At 40.7% G+C, this 22,207-nt stretch overlaps 1 protein-coding gene and 1 non-coding gene across 2 annotated transcripts in view; both read left to right on the forward strand.

Annotated features, from left to right (window-relative positions):
* Positions 1-20,446, forward strand: part of LOC115859894 (SWI/SNF-related matrix-associated actin-dependent regulator of chromatin subfamily D member 2-like) — a 142,507-nt gene extending 122,061 nt beyond the window's left edge. The window contains 3 exon segments of the mRNA XM_030869306.2: positions 7,873-8,063; positions 19,217-19,494; positions 19,496-20,446. Of these exon segments, the coding sequence (XP_030725166.2) occupies positions 7,873-8,063; positions 19,217-19,494; positions 19,496-20,446 (1,420 nt within the window).
* On the forward strand, positions 9,894-10,000 carry LOC115859959 (U6 spliceosomal RNA). The gene has a single exon (XR_004042277.1). It is a non-coding gene; the product is annotated as a U6 spliceosomal RNA (small nuclear RNA).
* Positions 20,447-22,207: the final 1,761 nt, after the last annotated feature.

A 22,207-nucleotide genomic window follows, 5' to 3' on the forward strand; every position in this document is an offset into this window, starting at 1 on the left:
CATCTGCAGGTAAGTGAGGTGGCACTCCCAGATGGCAATGTGAGGTTTGGCCGGGGACACTCCCTTCTCTATGCCCTTTTTGCGCTCTGGACCTGACTCTACCACATCACTTATCACACTGTATTTTGATTATGAGTTTATCTGATTATTTCCTCCAGCAGAACAAGCGCTCCACAAGGATAAACATGATCTCCTGAGAATCAGCCACTCCAATGTTGCAGACAGCTGAGCTCATCAGTGGCAGTTTCCCTGTGAACCCTGCACTTCCAGGTCTCCTAAAAGCCAGCACTCCCAGCCCTTGCAACACTTGTGTAAGTCTCTCAGGCCCTGCATTTAACCCCTTTCTATTCAAAATACCTATAGCAGCTTTCACTCCTCTAAATTGCTATAAGGCCTTATCATAGTCGTTTTACTGCTTATACAGTTAGTTATCTTTTCATATGTATTCAGATTGTCTTCACAACTAAGCTACTGAAAGAAAGGGCTGTTTTATATTTCTTTAGGTACAATGTAACATCTTCCCTTGAAAGCAGTTTTTCAATAAATGATTACTGATTTGACTCATTTAATTAAATATAGGGATAAATAAGACTGAGCTGATAGTCTATCAGACTTACATCTTAGAAAAAATGGACAGACTTTCAAACTGCCAAGTCAATACTTAAAAGTTTCAGTGGTTTAGGACTTTTCAATGGTTCTTACCTTTCTGCCCTTCAGTAAACTAATTTACCTATTTTTGAATTAAGTTTCTGACTTCCAATCTAAATATCCGTAACCATTTTTGGAAGAACAACTTTGGGGAAGTTAGGCTATCACAGCACTTCCTGCATTACATTTTGGTCCTAAGCATTTCATATTTCTCTACATGTTAAATCTCCTTACCTCTATCAGATCTTACCTAACTACCCTTAAAGTCTACTTTTTCCCTACTTCTTTTTCTTTCTACCACCAGGTATAAAAATAATATAAAGAAATATCTTTTTTCAAATGTGAAGTATAAAGCTTTTATCCTTGATCTGCAAATATATCTTTTGCTGTTTCTGTAACTCTAACTGTAATAAGTTGAATACTGTTCCTCAAAATTCATGTCCACCCAGAATCTAAAATGTGAACTTATTTTGAAATAAGGTCTTTGCAGACATAAAATTAGTTAATGACCTTAAGATGAAATCATGCTGTGGGTTTAGAGTGAGCCCTACATCCAATGACTAGTGTCTTTATAACAAGAGGAGAGAATCAGAGAGACACAGGGGAAAAGGCCATGAAAAGACCAAGGCAGAGATTAGAGTGATGCTACTACAAACCAAGAAACATCCAGGGCCACCGGAAACTGGAAGAGGCAAGGAAGGACTCTCCCCTAGAATCTTCCGAGCATGCCTCGGAAGCATGGCTCTGCTGATACCTTGTTTTAAGCCACACAGTTTGTGATACTTTGTATGGCAGCCCTAGAAAACTAATACACTAGTATTGCTGGTATTTTTCATTAAAGTCAAAACAACTTTATAGGCATAAATGAATGTATTACATTGTGAGTAAGTTGACATCAATATACATACTGCTAAGTACAAAGTATTCCTAATACATACCCTCTACTCTTTTAGGACCACCTCCAGTGATGTAAACAAAGCATTTCCTGGTGAAAGGACTTCCTGGCTAAATAGTTTATTAGGAGAATCAATCTGACATTTGACATTTCAAAGTTGGTTTCAAAGAGAATTACATTGGTAAAATTAAACTATTTTCTACTTTCTAAAGATAATAATATAGTAATTATAAAAAAAACTTTAAAATTCAGCGAAGACATAATGCTCTTTTCCCTCTGGGGACAGAGCAGCTGAAAAAACATTGCACAGCCTACAAGCATACATGCTTCTCCTCCCAAACACATCAGACCTTCTGAGGTTTGTATTCTAAGGGATGCTGTAGAATACAAATTCCCAGGCAGAGTTAGACAACCGCTTCTCAGGGCCCTCTCTGAACTCCGTAGGCAGCTCTATTGTTATCACATTATTTTGTTATTATTGGTTTACCTGATTGTTCCTCCCAACAGACTGAGAACTCCGCAAGGGCAGGAATGTGTATAACTCATTCTCATATTCCCGGGCCCTGGCACCATGTCTGGCAGCACTTGGTGCTTGATAAATACTGAACTAATTAAACTGTTGACCTTACTCTGGTCATAAGGGAGTAGACAAATTTAAAACACACTGCCAAACTGCAGTCCTGAAATTGAGCATTTATTCTTAAATCAGATGCAGCAGACATATTTTTATTTACAAAATGTACTTTATATACTGCCCCTTTCTCAAAAGAAAGCAGCAAAACTCAGCAATTAATTATCCAAACCTAATGAGGGAAACGTTCACAAGTGACTGCAGCCTGATATTTATCAGAAAGATATAACAGCCTGGGTGGTGGCAAGGACAAGACATTTTCCCTCTTTAGGCGCCATCCTCCCATACAGCAGGTTTTAAGAACAACGGGAATGTGTAGCTGAAGGACAATGAGTTTTGCCTAGAAGTCAAACAAAGCCAGAGGTTCAATCTTCCAAATTCTTGGGCCTGGGGTTTTAACCAGATTCCACACCTCCTACATTTAAAATTGATAATAAATATGTAAATATTCTAAGGTGGGTCTAAAGTTTTTTTAATCCTCAAAATCGGTAGGTGAAGAGAACACACGCTATAGCTAGTATACCTGTCTCTGAGATCACACCAGCAGTCTAATTCTAGGCCACTGTTAATGGCTTTACAGAGCAACCTCAAAAACTGTTCTAGGAAAAAAATTCATGAAAAGTGAAGAAACTGGGAGATTTGGGACAGGGATCCCAAAGATGAAAGAATATGAAGAATCCTGGTTGCAGGAAGTTGACTAAGAGGGGTCTTAAAGAAGAACTACTCTTGCCAGGTTTTCCCAGTTTGCAGTTGGCAGCCTCTGAGATGGCCCCAATGATCCCTGCCTCCTACTATTCATGCCCTGTGAAGTCCCCTCCCCTTGTGTGGGCTGGACCTAGTGACTGGTTTCTAACAAGGAGGCTACAGCACAAGTAACGGGACGTCAATTCTGGGATGAGGTTACAAAGAGATTGTGCCTTCCTTCTTGGGCTGCCCTCCCTCCCTCCCAATCCTGCACATTCACTCTGAAGAAAGCCAGTGGCCATGGTGTGAGCTGTCCTAGGGAGAGTCTCCTTTGGCAAGGAACTCAGGCCTTCCATCCGACACCCGACTAGGAACCGAGTTGAGCCATCAACCACTTGAGTGAGCTTGGGAGATCCATGCCTGATTGACCCTTGAGATAACTGCAACGCTGGCCACCTTGATTTCAGCCTTGTGAGAGACCCGGAAGCAGAGGCACTCAGCTAAGCCACACCAGATTCCTAACCCACAGAAAACGTGTGATAATAAATGCTTGTTTTGTAAGCCATTAAGTTTTGGAGTAACTTGTTACATAGCAATACATAACTAATACATAGCAACTCCTATTTATAATACTAAGTTCTTCCTTACTTCTCAAAACACATATCCTGATTTTTGTTTGTGTGAGGTCATCTGACCCCTTGGATGGAAGTAGAGACCACTCTCTTAGGAGCTAAGTACTTTTTTGGATACGTAAATTCAGGGAGCAAATCATTATAATCAAGGATTGGCCTATCGCCCTTCCCAAAAGGCCAATCAAGCAGAATGTGGTGAAACTGACCGTAGGGTAGTCTTCCTAACACCAGAAACCATAGCAGCTGCAGTATCAACCCATTCACTCATCATCTCATGAACGGTAGTGGAAACAAAATCATTTTATTCTTTAAACATACAACTGTATGTTCATTAATCTTTTCAATGCAGTGTTTTTATAGGGAACTGGAAAGCACCAAGAACTGCTTCTCTCTTCTGAATCACTAGAGATGCCCTCTACATGCACAAAATTGATACTAAGCACTTATTCTGTGAAGGAACATAATTGCTTGGCTGCTATGAGACATTTCTTTTCAGATTCTATTCATTGCTTACTCTTTTCCCCAAACAATTTCCCTTTTACGCAAACTTTCCTAAACAATACAGTATTTTATTAGATAATGTTTACTAACAAACTGAAGGCATGGGTAACTATTAAAAAAGATAATGTATTCAATTACAACAGCTTAATTACAATGTGACTTTTCATAGAATTCTAGCTTGCAATTTTATCTGATAGCAATGTCAAGGGTTGTTCAAAGTAAGAATTGCACATTTAGTTCTTTCCAGATTTAACCAGATGAGCTGGACAACACAGGGCTTGGACATGGATTCGTGGTCTCTAGGCTTTTACAAATAATGCTGGTATGTTTTATGATGGGAAAATATCATATTAGAACACCCATTTAGGGGCTTCTCTGGTGGTACAGTGGTTAAGAATCCACCTGCCAATGCAGGGGACACGGGTTCGAGTCCTGGTCTGGGAAGATCCCACATGCCGCGGAGGAACTGAGCCCATGTGCCATAACTACTGAGCCCACGTGACACAACTATTGAAGCCTGTGCACCTACAGCCCGTGCTCTGCAACAAGAGAAGCCACCACAATGAGAAACCCGTGCACCACAGCAAAGAGCAGCCCCCGCTCACTGCAACTAGAGAAAGCCCGTGCGCAGCAATGAAGACCCAACGCAACCAAAAATAAAATAAATAAATTTATAAAAAATAAAAAAAAGGAACACCCATTTAGAACTTGCACTTGTTTAGGTCTCTCAACCTAAGCTACCACCATGAAATTTTGTGTTAATGGTTCTCAAGTAGGGGAAAGAGCAGAATTTGTCATTGGAGGTCTGTTCCACATTCTCTTTTCTACTTTTTCAATATACCAATATATCTAAAGCTGAAGATACACATGAATTCTTCTCCTTGAATCTTTTTTTGAAGTCCCCTTTTTGAATGGATAGAGTGTTTTGAAGACTCACTTAACTTCTCACTCTCCCTATATCAATCCTGAGCCAGTGACATGATTAAATGATGGTTTTGTCCTGCTGGAAGACTGATTAGGATGCCTGCCACCATCTACAAAATTGCCGTTAACCTATCTCTTGGACAAATATAAACAAATCACTAGCTTCAAATACTGGCAGCTGTTGAAACAATGTTAAGGCTGTCATTAGACCTCACCTTGGCTTATTGATAGTAATTTAAGTCAGGCCTTTCTTGACACTGTATTTTTCTTATTATATCTCACATCGTTGTTAAAGCATTATAGATTCTTTTCCTTGAAATCTTGTTCCCTATTCAAAGAAGGAATAGATGTTGCTTCATTCACATAAACTCTGCTTAATTATCTACTACCTTTATATAGATATGTAACAACTCAGGTAAAGTGAGCTGGCAATAATCTGGAAATCTGTCAGAGAAAAATCTGAATTACACAGGTGTTTGGAACCAAACTGACTCTTCAGTTCTAAGTTATTTGTTTGCTTCAGTTTAGTGCTTTAACTTTGCCTCTGGTCAGATGGCCTCATCCCCAAACACCAGGCTTTCACCTTACCATCTGTTCTCCAAACTACCACCAGAAAGATTAGTCTAAAATACAAATATTTTCTCACTCCTCTACTTAAAATTGTTCAGTGCATCCCACTACCTTCAGGATAAGGTTGATACCCCTTAGAATGACACATAAGGCCTTTAATTACCTGGATCCTACCAGCCTCTTCATCTCACTCTCTGTCCACTTACTTCACAACCTACTCTTCAGCCACACTAAGCCACTTGCAGTTCTAACTTTACCACATTCTCTCACACCCTGTGTCTTATGCCTTTTGTTCCTTCTGCCTAGGTCACTGTCCAGCTTAACATCTTTACCTTAATCACCCAGCACTACACCTTCTTCAGATCTCATCTCAGGTCACTTTCACCTAGAAACGCCTTCATTTTTGCTTCCGATATCAACTAAATATCTTTCCTATTTTCTTACTTAGCGTTCTATTCTAACCTTGATTATCACATTTATCACACTGTATCTTTGTTGACAATTTATATCTCTCAATCCTCAACTAATTGTGAAGTCCTGTGGACAGGTGTTGCATCTTACTTGTTTTGTCTTAACTGAAAAACTAGCATTGTGTCTGGAATGTAGTAGGCACTCAGTAAATGTTTGTTGAATTAGCTAGTATGTTTATAATGTCTCAGAAGTAGTTTGGGGAAAAGATCTTTTTTTTTTAAAGAATGCTAAGAGAAAAGAGTTATAGCAGGACAAATTACTCAGAAATTACCATTTTTGGGGGGTCTTATTAAATAAAAGCATTTGTAAACTTTGGTAAACATATATCCCATGAGACTCTGAAGGAATCAGTTGTCAATCAAATGCTGGAAAGGTCAGCATGATAACAAGTCTTTTGATCAGATAAAAGCCAAAGTTACCCAAACTAAAAACAAAAAATTAATGCATATCATTGAAATATGAAATAAAGAAACATCAAGCATTATATATATACATTGTAAACTAAACGTGAAAAAATAACTTCTCTTCAAGAATTCCATCTTAGGATCTTCTTCAGGCCTATTCAGTGAAATTCACCACGCAATAAATTTTATATTATTAGAGGGTAAAATTTCCTGAGAAACAATCAATTCAATACTTTTCAACTTCTGGAATAAAAAGTAACCCCAAGTCTACAGTTTGAAACAGTAGTTATTTCAGAGATCTTCTTAGAATTAGTTTCATTTTGCCTTTTACTATCTTTTAAAATTGTCTCGTATAAAGAAAACTGTTACAAACACTTTTTTCCCTCTATTGTGGGCTCAATGAGCTCTGCTGAAGGTGAAGTTAAAATCTGAAGGAATCAGAAATGGTGGAGACACCTAAGTACTTACACAGATAAATACTGTCTTATTACTCTAAACTAAAAGAATTGGCCAAGTCTCCAAATTATAACCCACTGAGCTCTGTGGGTGCAAATCTGGGACGAGGTAAAGACCCAGATGCCATGGGTGACGCTGAGGAAAACCCACATAATCTCATGGACCTTACATCAAGGAACACATTTGATTTGGGCTATTTTGGAGGAGATCCAGAAGCAAATGTCTATTCTGCAGTGACCGTAGGATCCCAAATCACTCAACCTACTCTGGAAAATAAGCAGATGCCTATAATAATCCCATGCTAATCATGGTCAATGAAAACACATTAGTCTCATACACCACTGTATCCCCAGGATCTTGAGTAATACACAGCACAGAGCAGATGCTCAGAAAATATTTGTTGAATGAATGAATTACTGAATAAATGAACCAGTAATGTCATACAACTAAACCATACTGCCCAGGACAACACTTAACTATATTCTATGTGTAGCCTATGGACCTTAAATTGGTGTTTTTTTTTTTTTTTTTGCCCAGTGTATTCATCGCCAGCATCTTTCCACTCCCACCTGCACCCCCAGGAAGAGCCAAGTTGAAACAGTCTTCCCAGTCTGGACACTAACACACAAGTAAGCATTTGTGACAGGAATCAAAGTCTGACGGTACCCTCCTACTCCTTGAGCCACTTCCCAACTTAGCTCACCGGAAACCTCTTAAGAAGCCTTTCCTACTTCCTCCCTCCCATAGAAATGACTCCTTTCTTTGTATTCCCTCTGTACCCTGCATATGCTTAAACATTTCTAAATTATGAAATATGACATGAAAAGTGTATAAAATATTGTGTACAGTTTAACAAGTTATAACTACACAGTTTAACAAATTATAGTAGAGTGGATCCCTGTGTAACACTCATCAAGGTCAAGATAGTTAACATCATCAGCATCAGAGAATGCTGCTATCACTGGCAAAGCCCGTTGACTATTCCCGGGAAATGAAACTAGAATCTGGGTAATTTAAAAAGTCTAACCTTTCATTTTTCTTTTCCTCTGTGCGTAGTCTAGTTTCAGTTGGTCATAGGGGGCCGTGTGAAGAGACCTGGCACCCAGCACTTCAGACCAGAGTTCTAGTGCACAAACAGCTGCGCCGACACCTCGGCTCCGAGGGACACAGGGCAGAAGCTCCACGAACGACACAGCAAGTCAAGATGGCGGCTGCAGCCCGTCTGCAGCGTCTCTGCACCCGGCACCGTGATCTAAAGCCGCAAGCGGCTGTGCCAGCCCGGCGAGAAATCCGCCCCTGAGAGAACTCCGCCCCCAAGAGAACTCCACCCCCTCCCCGCTGAAGAAAACCCTGTAAAGCAGCGGTACCTCTGGGCTGCCAGGGAGAGCCGGTACTCTACAGGATGATCTCGCCTCTCTCCATTCTTTCATCAAAGAATAAAACTTTCTGGTCGTCCCTGGTGGCGCAGTGGTTGAGAATCTGCCTGCCAATGTAGGGAACGCTGGTTCGAGCCCTGGTTTGGGAAGATTACTACATGCCATGAAACAACTGCGCCCGTGAGCCACACTTACTGAGCCTGCGCGTCTGGAGCCTGTGCTCTGGAACAAGAGAGGCCTGACAGTGAGAGACCCGCGCCCTTGCGGCCCCTGCTCGCCACAACTGGAGTAAACCCTGGCGCAGACACGAAAACCCAACACAGCCAAAAAGTAAATAAATAAATAAAATTAAAAGACAAAAAACTTTCTTTTGCTTGATCTCATTCTATTGGCTCAGATGACACTGGGCAGAAGGATCCTTGTTCGGGACCAAATCAGGAGGATAAGTAACTTCCCCACCATGTTCCTTGCTCATCTCAAACTCTTGCCTCCCCTGGGGTAACCACTCTCCTGACTGTTAGGTTAATGTGTCCCTGCTTTGTTTCATAGTTTTGCGACAGAAGCAGGAACCCCTAATCAATGTGGGTTACTTTATCTGTTTTTGTCTTGTTTCTTTTGTTGATGTTATGTTGCACACAGCTGTAGTTTTAAATTTTTCACTACTGAATGTTATTCCATTACATGAATAAACCGTTTGTCTATTCATTTTACTGTAGATGGATGTTTGGCAGGATCCCATTTGAGGCTATTGTACGCAACATTGCACATTCCTGTCAAGTGTACGGTAGTGCACATAAGTATGCATTTCAAAAATAGAACATATCTCTGAGAGAGGAATTTCTGGATATGCACAACTGCACATTACTGGATAGTGCCAAAGCATTTTCCAAAATGACTGGATCAGTGTTTACTGCCACCAGTTTTTGAAAGTTCTTATTGCTCCATGTTCTTGCCTTGGAATTGTCCTACTTTTAAATTTTCTCCAATCTAGTGGGTAAGCAATGGTTTCTCATTGAGGTTTTGATGTGCTTTTTCTGCTTCCCAATGAGGTTGAACGCCATTTTAAATGTACATTGGTCATTTGGATTTCCTCATTAGTGGATTCTCTTGCCCATTTTTCTATTGAATTGGCAGTATTGCTTTTGGGTTTTTTTTAATCATTTGTAACAATTCTCTATGTATTCTGAATATTTTGGTTAAAATTGTTGGAAATATGTTCTCCCACCCTATGGTTGCTTTTTACTATCTTAATAGTGTATGTCAATGAAGGGAACTTAATTTTAATGAAATCAACTTTATTGATCTTCTCCTTTTAGTTAGTGCCTTTTGCATCATTTTTTAAAAATTTATTTATTTTATTTATGTATTTTTGGCTGCATTGGGTCTTTGTTGCTGCACGCGGGCAAGTGAGGGCTACTCTTGGTTGTGGTGTGCAGGCGTCTCACTGCAGTGGCCTCTCTTGTTGCGGAGCTCGGGCTCTAGGCATGCGGGCTTCAGTAGTTGTGGCACGCGAGCTCAGTAGTTGTGGCTCGTGGGCTCTAGAGCACAAGCTCAGTAATGTGGCACACAGGCTTAGTTGCTCTGTGGCATGTGTGATCTTCCCAGACCAAGGCTCAAACCTGTGTCCCCTGCATTGGCAGGTGGATTCTTAACCACTGCACCACCAGGGAAGCCCTGTGTCATGTTTAAGAAATCATTTCCGTGCTCCCTTTGGCAGCACATATACTAAAATTGGAACGATACAGAGAAGATTAGCATGGCCCCTACACAAGGATGACATACAAATTCATGAAGCATTCCATATTTTTCCCACGCACATATGTTCACCTAATCTTTGAAATAAAGACAACAAAGGAGGTGAGAATATACAATGAAGAAAAGACAGTCTCTTCAATAAGTGGTGCTGGGAAAACTGGACAGCTACATGTAAAAGAATGAAATTAGAACACTCCCCAATACCATACACAGAAATAAACTCAAAATGGATTAAAGACCTGAATGTAAGGCCAGACACTATAAAATTCTTAGAGGAAAACGTAGGCAGAACACTCTTTGACATAAATCGCAGCAGGATCTTTTTTGACCCACTTCCTAGAGTAATGAAAATAAAAACAAAAATTAACGAATGGGACCTAATGAAACTTAAAAGCTTTTGCACAGCAAAGGAAACCATAAATGAGATGAAAAGACAACCCCAGAATGGGAGAAAATATTTGCAAATGAAGCAACTGACAAAGGATTAATCTCCAAAATATACAAACAGCTCATGCAGCTCAATATCAAAAACACAAACAACCCAATCAAAAAATGGGCAGAAGACCTAAATAGACATTTCTCCAAAGAAGATATACAGATGGCCAATAAACACATGAAAAAAATGCTTAACATCACTAATTATTAGAGAAATGCAATCAAAACTACAATGAGGTATCACTTTACACTGGTCAGAATGGCCATCATAAAAAATCTACAAACAATAAATGCTGGAGAGGGTGTGGAGAAAAGGGAACCCTCTTGCACTGTTGGTGGGAATGTAAATTGATACAGCCACTGTGGAGAACAGTATGGAGGTTCCATAAAGAACTAAAAACAGAACTAACATACGACCCAGCAATCCCACTACTGGGCATATACCCAGAGAAATTCAGAAATTCAGAAAGACACATGCACCCCAATGTTCATTGCAGCACTATTTACAATAGCCAGGACATGGAAATAACCTAAATGTCCATCAACAGAGGAATGGATAAAGAAGATGTGGTACCTATATACAATGGTGTATTAGCCATAAAAAGGAATGAAATTGGGTCATTTGTAGAGATGTGGATGGACCTAGAGACTGTCATACAGAGTGAAGTAAGTCAGAAAGAGAAAAACGTATATCATATATTAACACATATATGCAGAATCTAGAAAAATGGTATAGATGATCTTATTTGCAAAACAGATGTAGAGAGACAGACATAGGGAACAAATGTATGGACACCAAGGGAGGAAAGGGGGGATGGGATGAATTGGGAGACTGGGATGGATGTATATACACTATTGATACTATGTATAAGATAGATAACTAATGAGAACCTACTGTATAGCTCAGGGAACTCTACTCAGTGCTCTGTGGTGACCTAAATGGGAAGGAAATCCAAAAAAGTGGGTATACATGTATACATATATCTGATTCACTTTGCTGTACAGTAGAAACTCACACAACATTGTAAAGCAACTATACTCCAATAAAAATTAATTTAAAAAAGAAATCATTTCCTATCTAAGGTCATGAAGAGATTCTCTTTTTTATTCAGTACAAGTTTGATTTTTTTTTTGATATGTAAGTCTGTAACCCACCTGGAATTGATTTTCGTGTTAGGTGTGACAGGAGATCCAATTTTTTTTTCTACAATAAATGTTGTCCAATAGTCCCAGAACCGTTGTTGAAAATACTAGCCTTTCCCCTACTGCTCTGCAGTGTTATTTTGCCATATGTATATGGTTTCATTCCTAGACACTCTATTCTCTTCATTCCCCTGTTTGTCCTTGTGCTAATACCACAGGGTATAAATTAATGTAGACTTATATTAACTTGGCTATTCTTTAATCTTTGTAGTTCCATATAAATTTTAGAATCAACTTTTCACATTCCACACACACACAAAAAAACCCTACTGCAATTTTTATTGGATTTGAATTAAATCCATAAATAAGTTTAGGGAAAAGACATTTTGGCAAATTTGAATCTTCTAGTCTATAACCAATATCTATTTCTCTATGTCAGTCTTTTTAGTTTATTTTAATAAAGTTTGATAGTTTTTTCCATAAATTTATTTCTAGATGTTTGATATTTTAATCCTAAGTGTCTTAAGCCTTTTCTCTTTTTCCAAGTCTTTCTCATACACAACAGAACTAACATTTTCCTTTCAAGGAAAGCATGCAGAAGCTTACTGATAAAACAACTGCACTCAAACAGGAATGCTGTTGCCCTTGACAACAATCTGGTCCACCAGCTAATTAGGCCATACCCTATACTGATGATATGCATGAAGCCACAGGCATCCAATCAGCAGAGTCAGTGGAAAATGGGAAATTATAGGCTAGGTCTACAAGAAGTATGCCTGGAAAATAGATGATGAGGAATCCTGCTGCGTAGCATAAGAGGAGTAGTCTGAACACACTTGCTACAGTGGTGGTTGTCTTTATTTCAATGTAAATTATAAATGTATAGCTGTTTGTTTTATTATTTTCATCATTTTTCAATTTACAATAAATCCTGTTAGCAGTAATGAGTTCAAAAGAATGGAACAGTGTGTTTAATGAAAAAAATAAGTGCTACATCTTTATCTCTGAGAAAGTTAATGATGACCATGTAACTTGCAAAACTTGTCAACATTTACCAACCACTATGAAGGTCATAGTGATATCACTGAACACATACGAAGACACAAATCTGCTAAAGAATTCTCAGCTTCTGCAAAAATAGCTAAAAAGACTGAGTGGGAAAATAAGGATTCAACATGTGCTACGGAAGAAAGTGCATTTACACAAGACTGTGACGCTTATCTTTCCAATTAGAGCCAATGCCTGTTCTTCTAAATGAATTTCACTCCTTTTGATTGCAGGCTTTTTGTGCACATTCAAGGAGGGGAGCAATGGCTGTGAAGGAGCCGGCTCCATTAGTAGCACCAGGACTTCACACACTGTTAGATGATGCCAACTTTACAGTGCTATTTCCAGATACTTTAAAGATTAAGAGACATACAGAGATTTTCAGGTGTGTATATGTACATCTATTAGTAAACTTGGCCTATTTCATACATATATTTGCATATGTTTCACTCTGATATGTCTAAGTGTGGATTTCTTTTTATTTGTCATCCTTAGGATATTTGAATCTGTGTATTTTATAAGTTACAGAAAATTCTCAGTCATTGTCTTCAGATATTCCACCTGTCACATTCTCTCTCTTTCCTCCCCTTCTTGGACTCCACTTATGGCAGCCCTTCTCACTGTATCCTCTATTTCTGTTACCCTTCCTTCAATATTTTCCATAAATTAGCTTCTCTCTACTTAATTGTGATTAATTTCTTCCATCATGTCATCCAGTTCACCAATTTTCTTATCAGTTTTGTCTAATCTGCTATTAAACTCATTCATTGTGCTCTTTATTTCAATTGTTGAAGTTAGTTCTAAAATATATACTTTAATGCGCTGTGTCACTCTTCATAATTTTCAGTTACCTGTCACGGTTTTATATTTGATGTTTATTTTCTCAGAACCATAGTAACCATAGTTTCATAGTTTTTGTCTGATAATTTCAGTATCTACAGTCTTTATGGATCTGCTCCTATTAACTGAGGTTTCTCACCTAGAGGAGTCTTGTCCTTTGGATCTAGATGTTCTTATTGTATGTTAAATATGTTATTTGAAAATTATTAGTAGTATCAATTTATTATCTTCCAAACAGGATTTTATAATGCTTTTGCCAAGCACCTGGGGAAACTAGGAATACAAGATCATTTGAATCCAAGTTCAGAGCTTGAGATTTTACACACACACACACACACACACACACACACACACACACACACACACTGACATATTATTCAGCTATGAAAAGGAAGGAAATCTTTCCATTTGCATCAATATGGGTGAAACTGGAGGACATAATGCTAAGTAAAATAAGCCAGACACATGAAGAAGATATTGTATGATCTTAATTATATGTGGAGTCTTTAAAAAAAGAGTTGAATTCATGAAACAGAGACTAGAACATAAGTTACCAGGGCTGGGCCAAGCAGGGAGGAGGGGAGGGGAAATAAGGGAGGTATTGGTCAAGGGTCAAGGGTATTGGTCAAAGTTGTTGGCCGTTATGTAGTATGAACAAGTTTAAAGAATAATATACAGCATGATGACCATAGTTAATAATACTATATTGAAATTGAAGATATAATAAGAGAGTAGATTTCAGGTGTTCTCATCACACACACACACAAATAACTATGTGAGGAGACAACATGCTGATTAGCTTAACTATAATAATCATTTCACTATACCCATATATATATATATCAAATCATGATATTGTACACCTTAAACATACACAACTTTTGTTTAAAACTATATTTTAAAATGATTACATCCCAAGAGTCTGGAAAGAGTGTTGGATCCTTCTCAGGAGACCCGTCAGTAGTGCTCTGTGTGTCTCTTCTGATTTATCTCCTCTCACTCATCATCACACAGAATCTTCATCTATCTGGATATTAGAAAAAGTGCCTCTGACCCACAAGATATTCTTCCAAATCTATCACTTAGGCCATAAATTCTGCCCACTGATCTCAGGACTAAGGCCTCTGATGCTCAAATTCCAGATTCTTACAACTCATAAGCCAAGACCTTCACTCTTGTTGCAGAGCCATGCTCTAAAAACCTTCCCTGGAGCTAATGAATGACCATGAGTAAATGTAAGGAGGTCAAGACTTCAAGGTAAGAAGAGATAGGAAGACACACATGTCAAAGGAGCTAATCCATTTACTGGAATATATTAAGCTTGTAGTTATCAGACTGTGCTCTACAGAACCCTAAGACATAATAATGATTTGATAAACATGATTTTTAAATTGCCACATTATTTGCTAATATAAACAGTGTATGTAATTTATCAGTAGAAACAGACTACACTGAAGTCTGCTTCCGTGTTGTTAGGACGAACAGTCTCTAGCCATTGAGCCACTGAAACCTCAAGAAGCAACTTGCTGGAGCCCTGTCAAGTCCTCCCAGAATCTCCAGAGCTGGTTAGAGACAGAGCTTTTCCCTGGGGAGCCATTCAGTTGGGAGCATGGAGAGCGTCATGAAAAGGGCACAGGAAGGGCCACAGAACTATACTCATTGTGAGAAAGCAAGAAAGTTCCACAATTTCTCAGACTTTGTTTCTTACACGTTAACGAAAAAAAGGGAATAGAGGGATTTCCCTGGCGGTTGTCCAGTGGTTTAGACTCAGCACTTCCACTGCAGGGGGCGAGGGTTCAATCCCTAGCCACAGAACTAAGATCCCACGTGCCACAAACCGTGGCCAAAAAAAAGGGGGGAGGGGATAGAAATCCCTGTTTCTCAGAGTTATTTGAGAATCAATGACCTAATATGTGCAGTAGAACATAGCACAGCACTGGACACAAAGTACTTAATGAGTGTCAGTCACCTGTCCTTGTCTTTCTTCTAACAAGTCTCCAGACCTCTTAGAAAGAAGTTTTCCAGCTCGTACTGAATCACAGCTTCCACAGAAGCTACTCTATCTATGTCCATATATGCAGAGCCATGAAAAAGGTAATTTTTGTGCTTAGGTTTGATGCCCTTAAGCACATCTTTTTCCAAACAGCTTCTCCTCATCTACCCATGCCTGCTAATCCAGCAGTACTTTACAGGGTTCCGATTGCTCTGACTCTAAAACAACCTACTTTTGCTTCTGATAGCCCATAACAGGAAACATTTTTATAGAGTATAACGGAGAGGCTGGCAGCATAATGGAGACTCTAGAACAAGACTTAAAATGCTGCAGTTATCCGTCAGTCACACAACACAGAATGTCATGCATAAGAAACAGCTGATTTATTAGCCTGATGGAGCAGGCTGTGAATATGAAATGATAGGGTACAGCCACAGACCAGTTGCAGGAAAATGTGCAGTTGTGGGCCAACTCATGGGTGCCATTGACAATAATGCCAGAGATCAATTCTGACCAACACATGTTTATTTATCAGGAAAACTCTGAGAGATGACAAAGCACGGGAGCCAGCCAGCCCCACAGCGAAGACAACCAGTGTCCAGACTGAACTCTTTTGTCAGTTGGTAACAAATCTACTTTCCTCCGCGTGGTGATGCTACTAAATAAATAACATGAATAAAAATAAACTATTGGAAGCCTATTTCTCACATTACATTAGCGAGGATATTTGAGGATCTGTTTCATGGCTTTAATTCAGGCATATTTCCCCCCTCATCTTTTTCTGAAACAGTTAAATTTCTGTTTGTGACATTACCTATCTTAGGAATAGTTGTTTATGGCATGTGGAGAATGGGAATTGGTTAGCCAGCAAAACAAAAAGGGCAGATGATGTAAACATCGTAGGGCAGAGATGCTAAAAAGTTCAAAACTCCTCACCTTCTGAGCACCAATGCATTTCCTGAAAGGCAATCAAAAATGTACCACCTAGGGCTTCCCTGGTGGCACAGTGGTTGAGAGTCCGCCTGCCGATGCAAGGGACACGGGTTCGTGCCCCGGTCCGGGAAGATCCCACATGCCGCCGAGTGGCTGGGCCCGTGAGCCATGGCCACTGAGCCTGTGCATCTGGAGCCTGTGCTCCACAACGGGAGAGGCCACAACAGTGAGAGGCCTGCGTACTGCAAAAAAAAAAAAAAAAAAAATGCACCACCTATACTGGTTTGAGAGTAGTAATCCCCACATTCCAGCTGAATGTTAAGTACATACAAATTTCTAAAGCCTCTCATAATATTATTTTGACATTTCCTTTTCAAAATAATACTTACGTGATTTCATTTTGACCTGTATAGTGACTTTTTGATCCATAAGGATGTCACAGAATAACATACTGCTGAAATCATCAAATTACTGAGTATGTGCCTCAGACTATGTCCAGCCAAACTAAAGTTGAGCATTTCATGGGAAAAAACCTTGCTTAATGACCTAGATATTTCCCATCTTAAAATTCTTTAAGATAGTATTTCAAGTCAATTTTTATTTCCCCGCACAATCCATGATTGTGCCATGATTTCCTATTTCACTTTGCCAGTATTCACACAACATTAGGTGTAACATTTTACAAGAACCCACTACAACCAGTTAAGCCTGACTGGCTCTATAGACAGTGACTTTACTTTCTGAACCAGAAATATTATAGGACACATGGGCTGCCAGCAGGGCAGAGCACTTTGTATCCAACCTGTATCCTTGAAACAGTCTCTCCTCCAACAAATGTGTCCTCAAAACTGCCACTGGAATTATCTTCATAAAATTGAAATCTGATCAAGCCACTCCAATGCTTTAACCCCTTTGAAATCTCTTCTTTTCCTGTAGGATAAAATCTAAACTTTTTGAGTGGGCAACAAAACTCCAAATAGCCTACCTCAGGACATCTCTTTCACCATTGCAGGTTCCATCCAGCCATTCCGAATTTCTCACCATGTCTTAACACAGCCTTTCCTAAATTCCACATCTTTGCACCTATATCCTCTCTCTGGAAATACTCTTTCCCACCACACAGACACACACACACACACACACACACACACACACACACACACACACACCCCCCACACGAGTGCATAAGCACATGTACTTATCCTTCAAGACAAATTCTTTCCCATGTTCTCCCACGCAGTTAGCTGTTTCTAAACAACTTATCTGTGCCTCTATCAAAGCATTCACCACATTTTATATCAACTTATCTATTTATACATTTAGGTCCTCTCCTAAGCTGGAGTTCACTATAGTTTTAGATAAACTATATTAAGGAATAACTCTAAATTATAACTGCTGAATTATGGAGTCTGCTTTCTCCCCACTGTCATTAGGTGGGTTCTATCATGATCAAGACAACCACTTGGGGGAGATGTTGTAAAGATGTTACCAGCATAGGGTGGGTGAGGGGACAGACTAGTGAGTGACCTTTAATAACTCTAATAACGTTAATATCTGCAATAATTCTTCCAAACCTAAGATGATGAGTGCAACAACAGAAACAACCAGCATCAAAACAGTCTAGTTGTTTAATCAATAACCAGCAGTTGTAAAACCAGGGCTTCCATCAAGTTCCACTGTGTGGGAAGGCAGCATACTTACAGCTGTTCATTAGGTTGAAACTTCACATTCGATACAGCTTGGATTTAATAGCTGTGAACTTTCTATCTCTAGAAAGCTAATTAAAAGACCATCATTCCCCTTTTTGTTGGTTACTAAACAAGTTTAGGAAGTATACCTACTGAAGAAGTATGAGAAGTTAGAGAGGATTAATTTAGATAGGTGCTAATTCCAAAGAAGAGGAACAATAATAACAAAAAGCCTTTCTTTCCTTACACAGAAGTTCTCTTTGAATACAAATATAAACTCTAGGAAAAATGCTTTGGCCCAAATAATTAGACTCCTGCTGACAATCAGAGTCAGCGGTGGACTGATGTCATGCCAAAGGACACGCAGTCTGAGCCTTTAACGTGGAGTTCTAGGGCTAATTAGAAAAATTACACCATGCCACATCCAGTTCTGGAGTCTGTATTTCAGCTGCAGAAGGTGATAACAGTAATGTATGGTGTCACATCTTCAGTCTCAATCTAAGACAAAGAACAAAATACTTTTAAAAGAATTCCTGAAGAACAGAAGGGGTTTCAGCCTTACTTGCCTCTTCACAAACACCTAATAAAAGTGAGAGAAAACATGGTTACCTTCAACAAGCAAATCTTTCTCATTCTCAATTTTCATCCACCTGATTTGCAAGTTAATTTTTCCCCTCTCCTCCTGGAAGTAAAACAATAAAAACCTAAGCCACTTCTAGTCAGTTTCCAGTATAATGCAATACAGTGCCAGCTTTTGTTCCCAGAGCCTAAAACAGGCTGGGGAACCGCACATGTGCCCTCCAATGTCCATGGACAGCTGGAACTTAGAAAAGGTGCCTTCAGTTGACATAAGCTGTTTCAGCCTTGTCCAGAGTCTGAAGCCAGTTCTGACCTGGGTGTCTCTCCTCAGACACTGGGGATACGGATTCTATTTGGTTCTAAGCCCCAGTTTCCTACTAACTGCGACGACTTGAACTAGAATCCTGTCCTGCCTCTCCCTTCTCAGGAGGCTCCACACCACCGCAAGGATGCTAACACAGTTTTTCCAGAAGCAATCATCTAAACCAAACCTAGGTCATCAAAAAGCCATAGCCAAGAGGTAATCAGAAAAAAGAAGTTTCTGGGAGAAAAGAGGTCTCAGAAAGCATTGATCACAGACAGCATCTGATGAAAAATTTCCATTATCTCAGACACTCAGGACCAGCCCCCGATGCCTGCCCAGCGCCGGGGGTTAAAGAGGAGGAAGGTGGCAGATAAAGTTCTACCTCAGCGAACTTGGGAGCCAGAGCCTCAGGTGTGCATGGATCTCTTGGCTTTTGAGCAGAAGCTGGACCAGACCATTGCTCGAAAGCGGATGGAGATCCAGGAGGCCATCAAAAAGCCTCTGACGCAAAAACGAAAGCTGCGGATCTATATTTCTAACATGTTCAGTCCCAGCAAGGCAGAAGGTGATAGTGCAGGAACCGCAGGGATCCCCGGGGGGAAACCCCGCAGGGGACAAGGTGGCTTCCTGGGAACTCCGAGTAGAGGGAAAACTGCTGGATGATCTTAGGAAACAGAAGAGGAAGTTTTCATCATTCTTTAAGAGCCTCGTCATTGAGCTGGACAAGGAGCTGTACGGGCCTGACAACCACCTGCTGGAGTGGCACCGGATGCCCACCACCCAGGAGACAGATGGCTTCCAGGTGAAACCGCCTGGAGACCTCAACGTCAAGTGCACCTGCCTGCTCGTGCTGGCTCATCAGCCTCCCCAGTACAAGTCGGACCCCCGACTGGGGAGGCTGCTGGGGGTGCACACACAGACGAGGGCTGCCGTCACGCAGGCCCTGCGGCTCTACATCAAACACAACCAGCTGCAGGACGGCCACGAGTGGGAGTACGTCAACTGCAACCGGTACTTCCGCCAGATCTTCAGTTGTGGCCGACTGCGTTTCTCTGAGATTCCCATGAAGCTAGCCAGGTTGCCGCAGCATCCAGACCCCATTGTCGTCAACCATGTAATTAGCTTGGACCCTAACAACCAGAAGAAGACAGGCTGTTATGACATTGATGTGGAGGTGGATGACCCACTCAAGGCCCAGATGAGCAATTTTCTGGCCTCTACCACCAATCAGCAGGAGATTGCCTCCCTTGATGTCAAAATCCATGAGACCATTGAGTCCATCAACCAGCTGAAGACCCAGAAGGATCTCATGCTCAGTTTTCGTACTGACCCCCAGGACTTCATCCAGGAATGGCTCCGTTCCCAGCACTGGGACCTCAAGATTATCACTGATGTGATTGGGAATCCTGAGGAGGAGAGACAAGCTGCTTTCTACCAAAAGCCCTGGGCCCAGGAACCAGTGGGGAGGCACATCATTGCCAAGGTGCAGCAGCAAAGGCAGGAACTGGAACAGGTGCTGGGAACCCACCTGATCTAACTGCTCAGGGATCCCTTCCTTTCTTCCCAGCCCTGGAGCCACCCCTTCCTCAGCCTGGAAGGGGACCACCCTCTGGGGCACAGACATGTAGGATGAGGGGGTGAGGGGTGTCTCCTGTCACTCTCTGCTCCCCAGCTTTAGTTTCATAAGTGTAGTGATAGGATTCCTTGTTGCTTGGTCCCCAAGGCCTTACTACTTACACGTTGGCTTTAATTGGATTCACAGCAGAGGCCTCCTCTGCCCCCTGCAGGCAGGCCCAAGTAGGACCTGGAGGCCGTGCTTTGACATCCTAATGGAGACCTTTCAGAACCAAAGGCCCCTGGCTTTGCTTGTTTACTGACCCCCTTGGGGCGAGTGTCAGCGCTGGCTCTGGGGAGCTTTGTGAGGAAGAGAGACACAGCTCACCCTCTTCCTAGCCTTTCCAAACCAAAGTTCTTTGCCATTCCTACCAGCCCAGCCTTGCTGCTGTTTTTTTTTTTTTTTTTTTCCTTTCCTTTGGGTATTTGCAGTATTCGTGGAGCAGGTTTTTCTATGCGGGAGCCACTTTTTTTGTACAGGGGTAAGCTTGGGTTTTTCAGGGAGCCCTACTTGGTGGCTCCTTCCTTATTTTCTTTTCTCAATCTATGCAAGCGGCTCTGGCCGCCATCATCTCCTGAGAAGCCAGAGGGCTGCCACCCAAGCTCTTGGGCCCAGGGGTAATGCCTCCTAGAGGGAGGACACACTAGTTCTCTGGTGTGGCCTGAGGCATGGGTGTGTGTGGGCAGGGGGAGGTGCAGGGGAGGTGCAGGGGAGAGGTGGGGGGGGAGACTATCGTTGCCCTTCGGAGCTTGGTAAGGAGGGTGGACCTAGGGCTTGGCAAGTGCCACTTCTGGCAGGTTTGGAAATTTCCAAATAAATCTTTGTTCATTGGTGGTATAAATAAATAAATAAATAACAGAGCCATTACAAAGTTGCTCTTTCCTTATCAGTACATTTGAAGAAAATAACAGGTCTTGGTCTTAAGGTGTTCATTCAACTTACAGAGTTCAGTTCATCAGAAGCTCCACAATTTGTGTTTTCTAGTTGCCTCTTTCTGGAATCATTGAATATTTGAATATCTAGTGCTTATATATGAACCAAATGAAAGTTACTCTGAGACAAATATTACTCAAGCCAAATTATTTTAATGTCAAGTATGTTAATAGTGGCTTTTCAAAAGTGTAAACATGGGGAGCTCAGAGAGCAAGTTTAAGCATTCCTTTATCAAATAAACAACATGGGTTTTGGCCCATTTTTTCTGCTGGAACAATAGAAATCCAAGTGATACATACAGAGAAAGCGGCAGAGGTCATAACAGCTTTTGAATCTCATACTAGCCTGTTTCACTTCCTTCTCACAATTACCATTCTTCTTGTCTTTATCCTAGGGATAAAAACCAAAATAACACCTCCAAATCAGATATTGAAACCCAAGATTATTTATAGCTGCCCAATTTCTTACGACATAGTTACATTAGATTTGATCCAGTTCTGCATGACTAGGGAAATTAAGCATGAAGCACCTTCTTCAACCTACTTCTCTAGTATCTAGGATGCTTTGCAGCAATTCAACATGTGTGTGCTTTCTCTTTGGTGGAAAGAAAAAGAAAAACAAAGATAGATGGCATCACCTGAAAAGCAAAAGAAGTGAGGGCCTAAGCCTGTGGAGGCAGCTTAATCACCTGCAAGCAGTTTATCATTCAACATAATAGCACAGGGCCTTAAAAAGCCTGCTCTGACACTC

The sequence above is a fragment of the Globicephala melas genome, chromosome 1 (genome assembly GCF_963455315.2).
Source record: "Globicephala melas chromosome 1, mGloMel1.2, whole genome shotgun sequence".
Classification (NCBI taxonomy): domain Eukaryota; kingdom Metazoa; phylum Chordata; class Mammalia; order Artiodactyla; family Delphinidae; genus Globicephala; species Globicephala melas.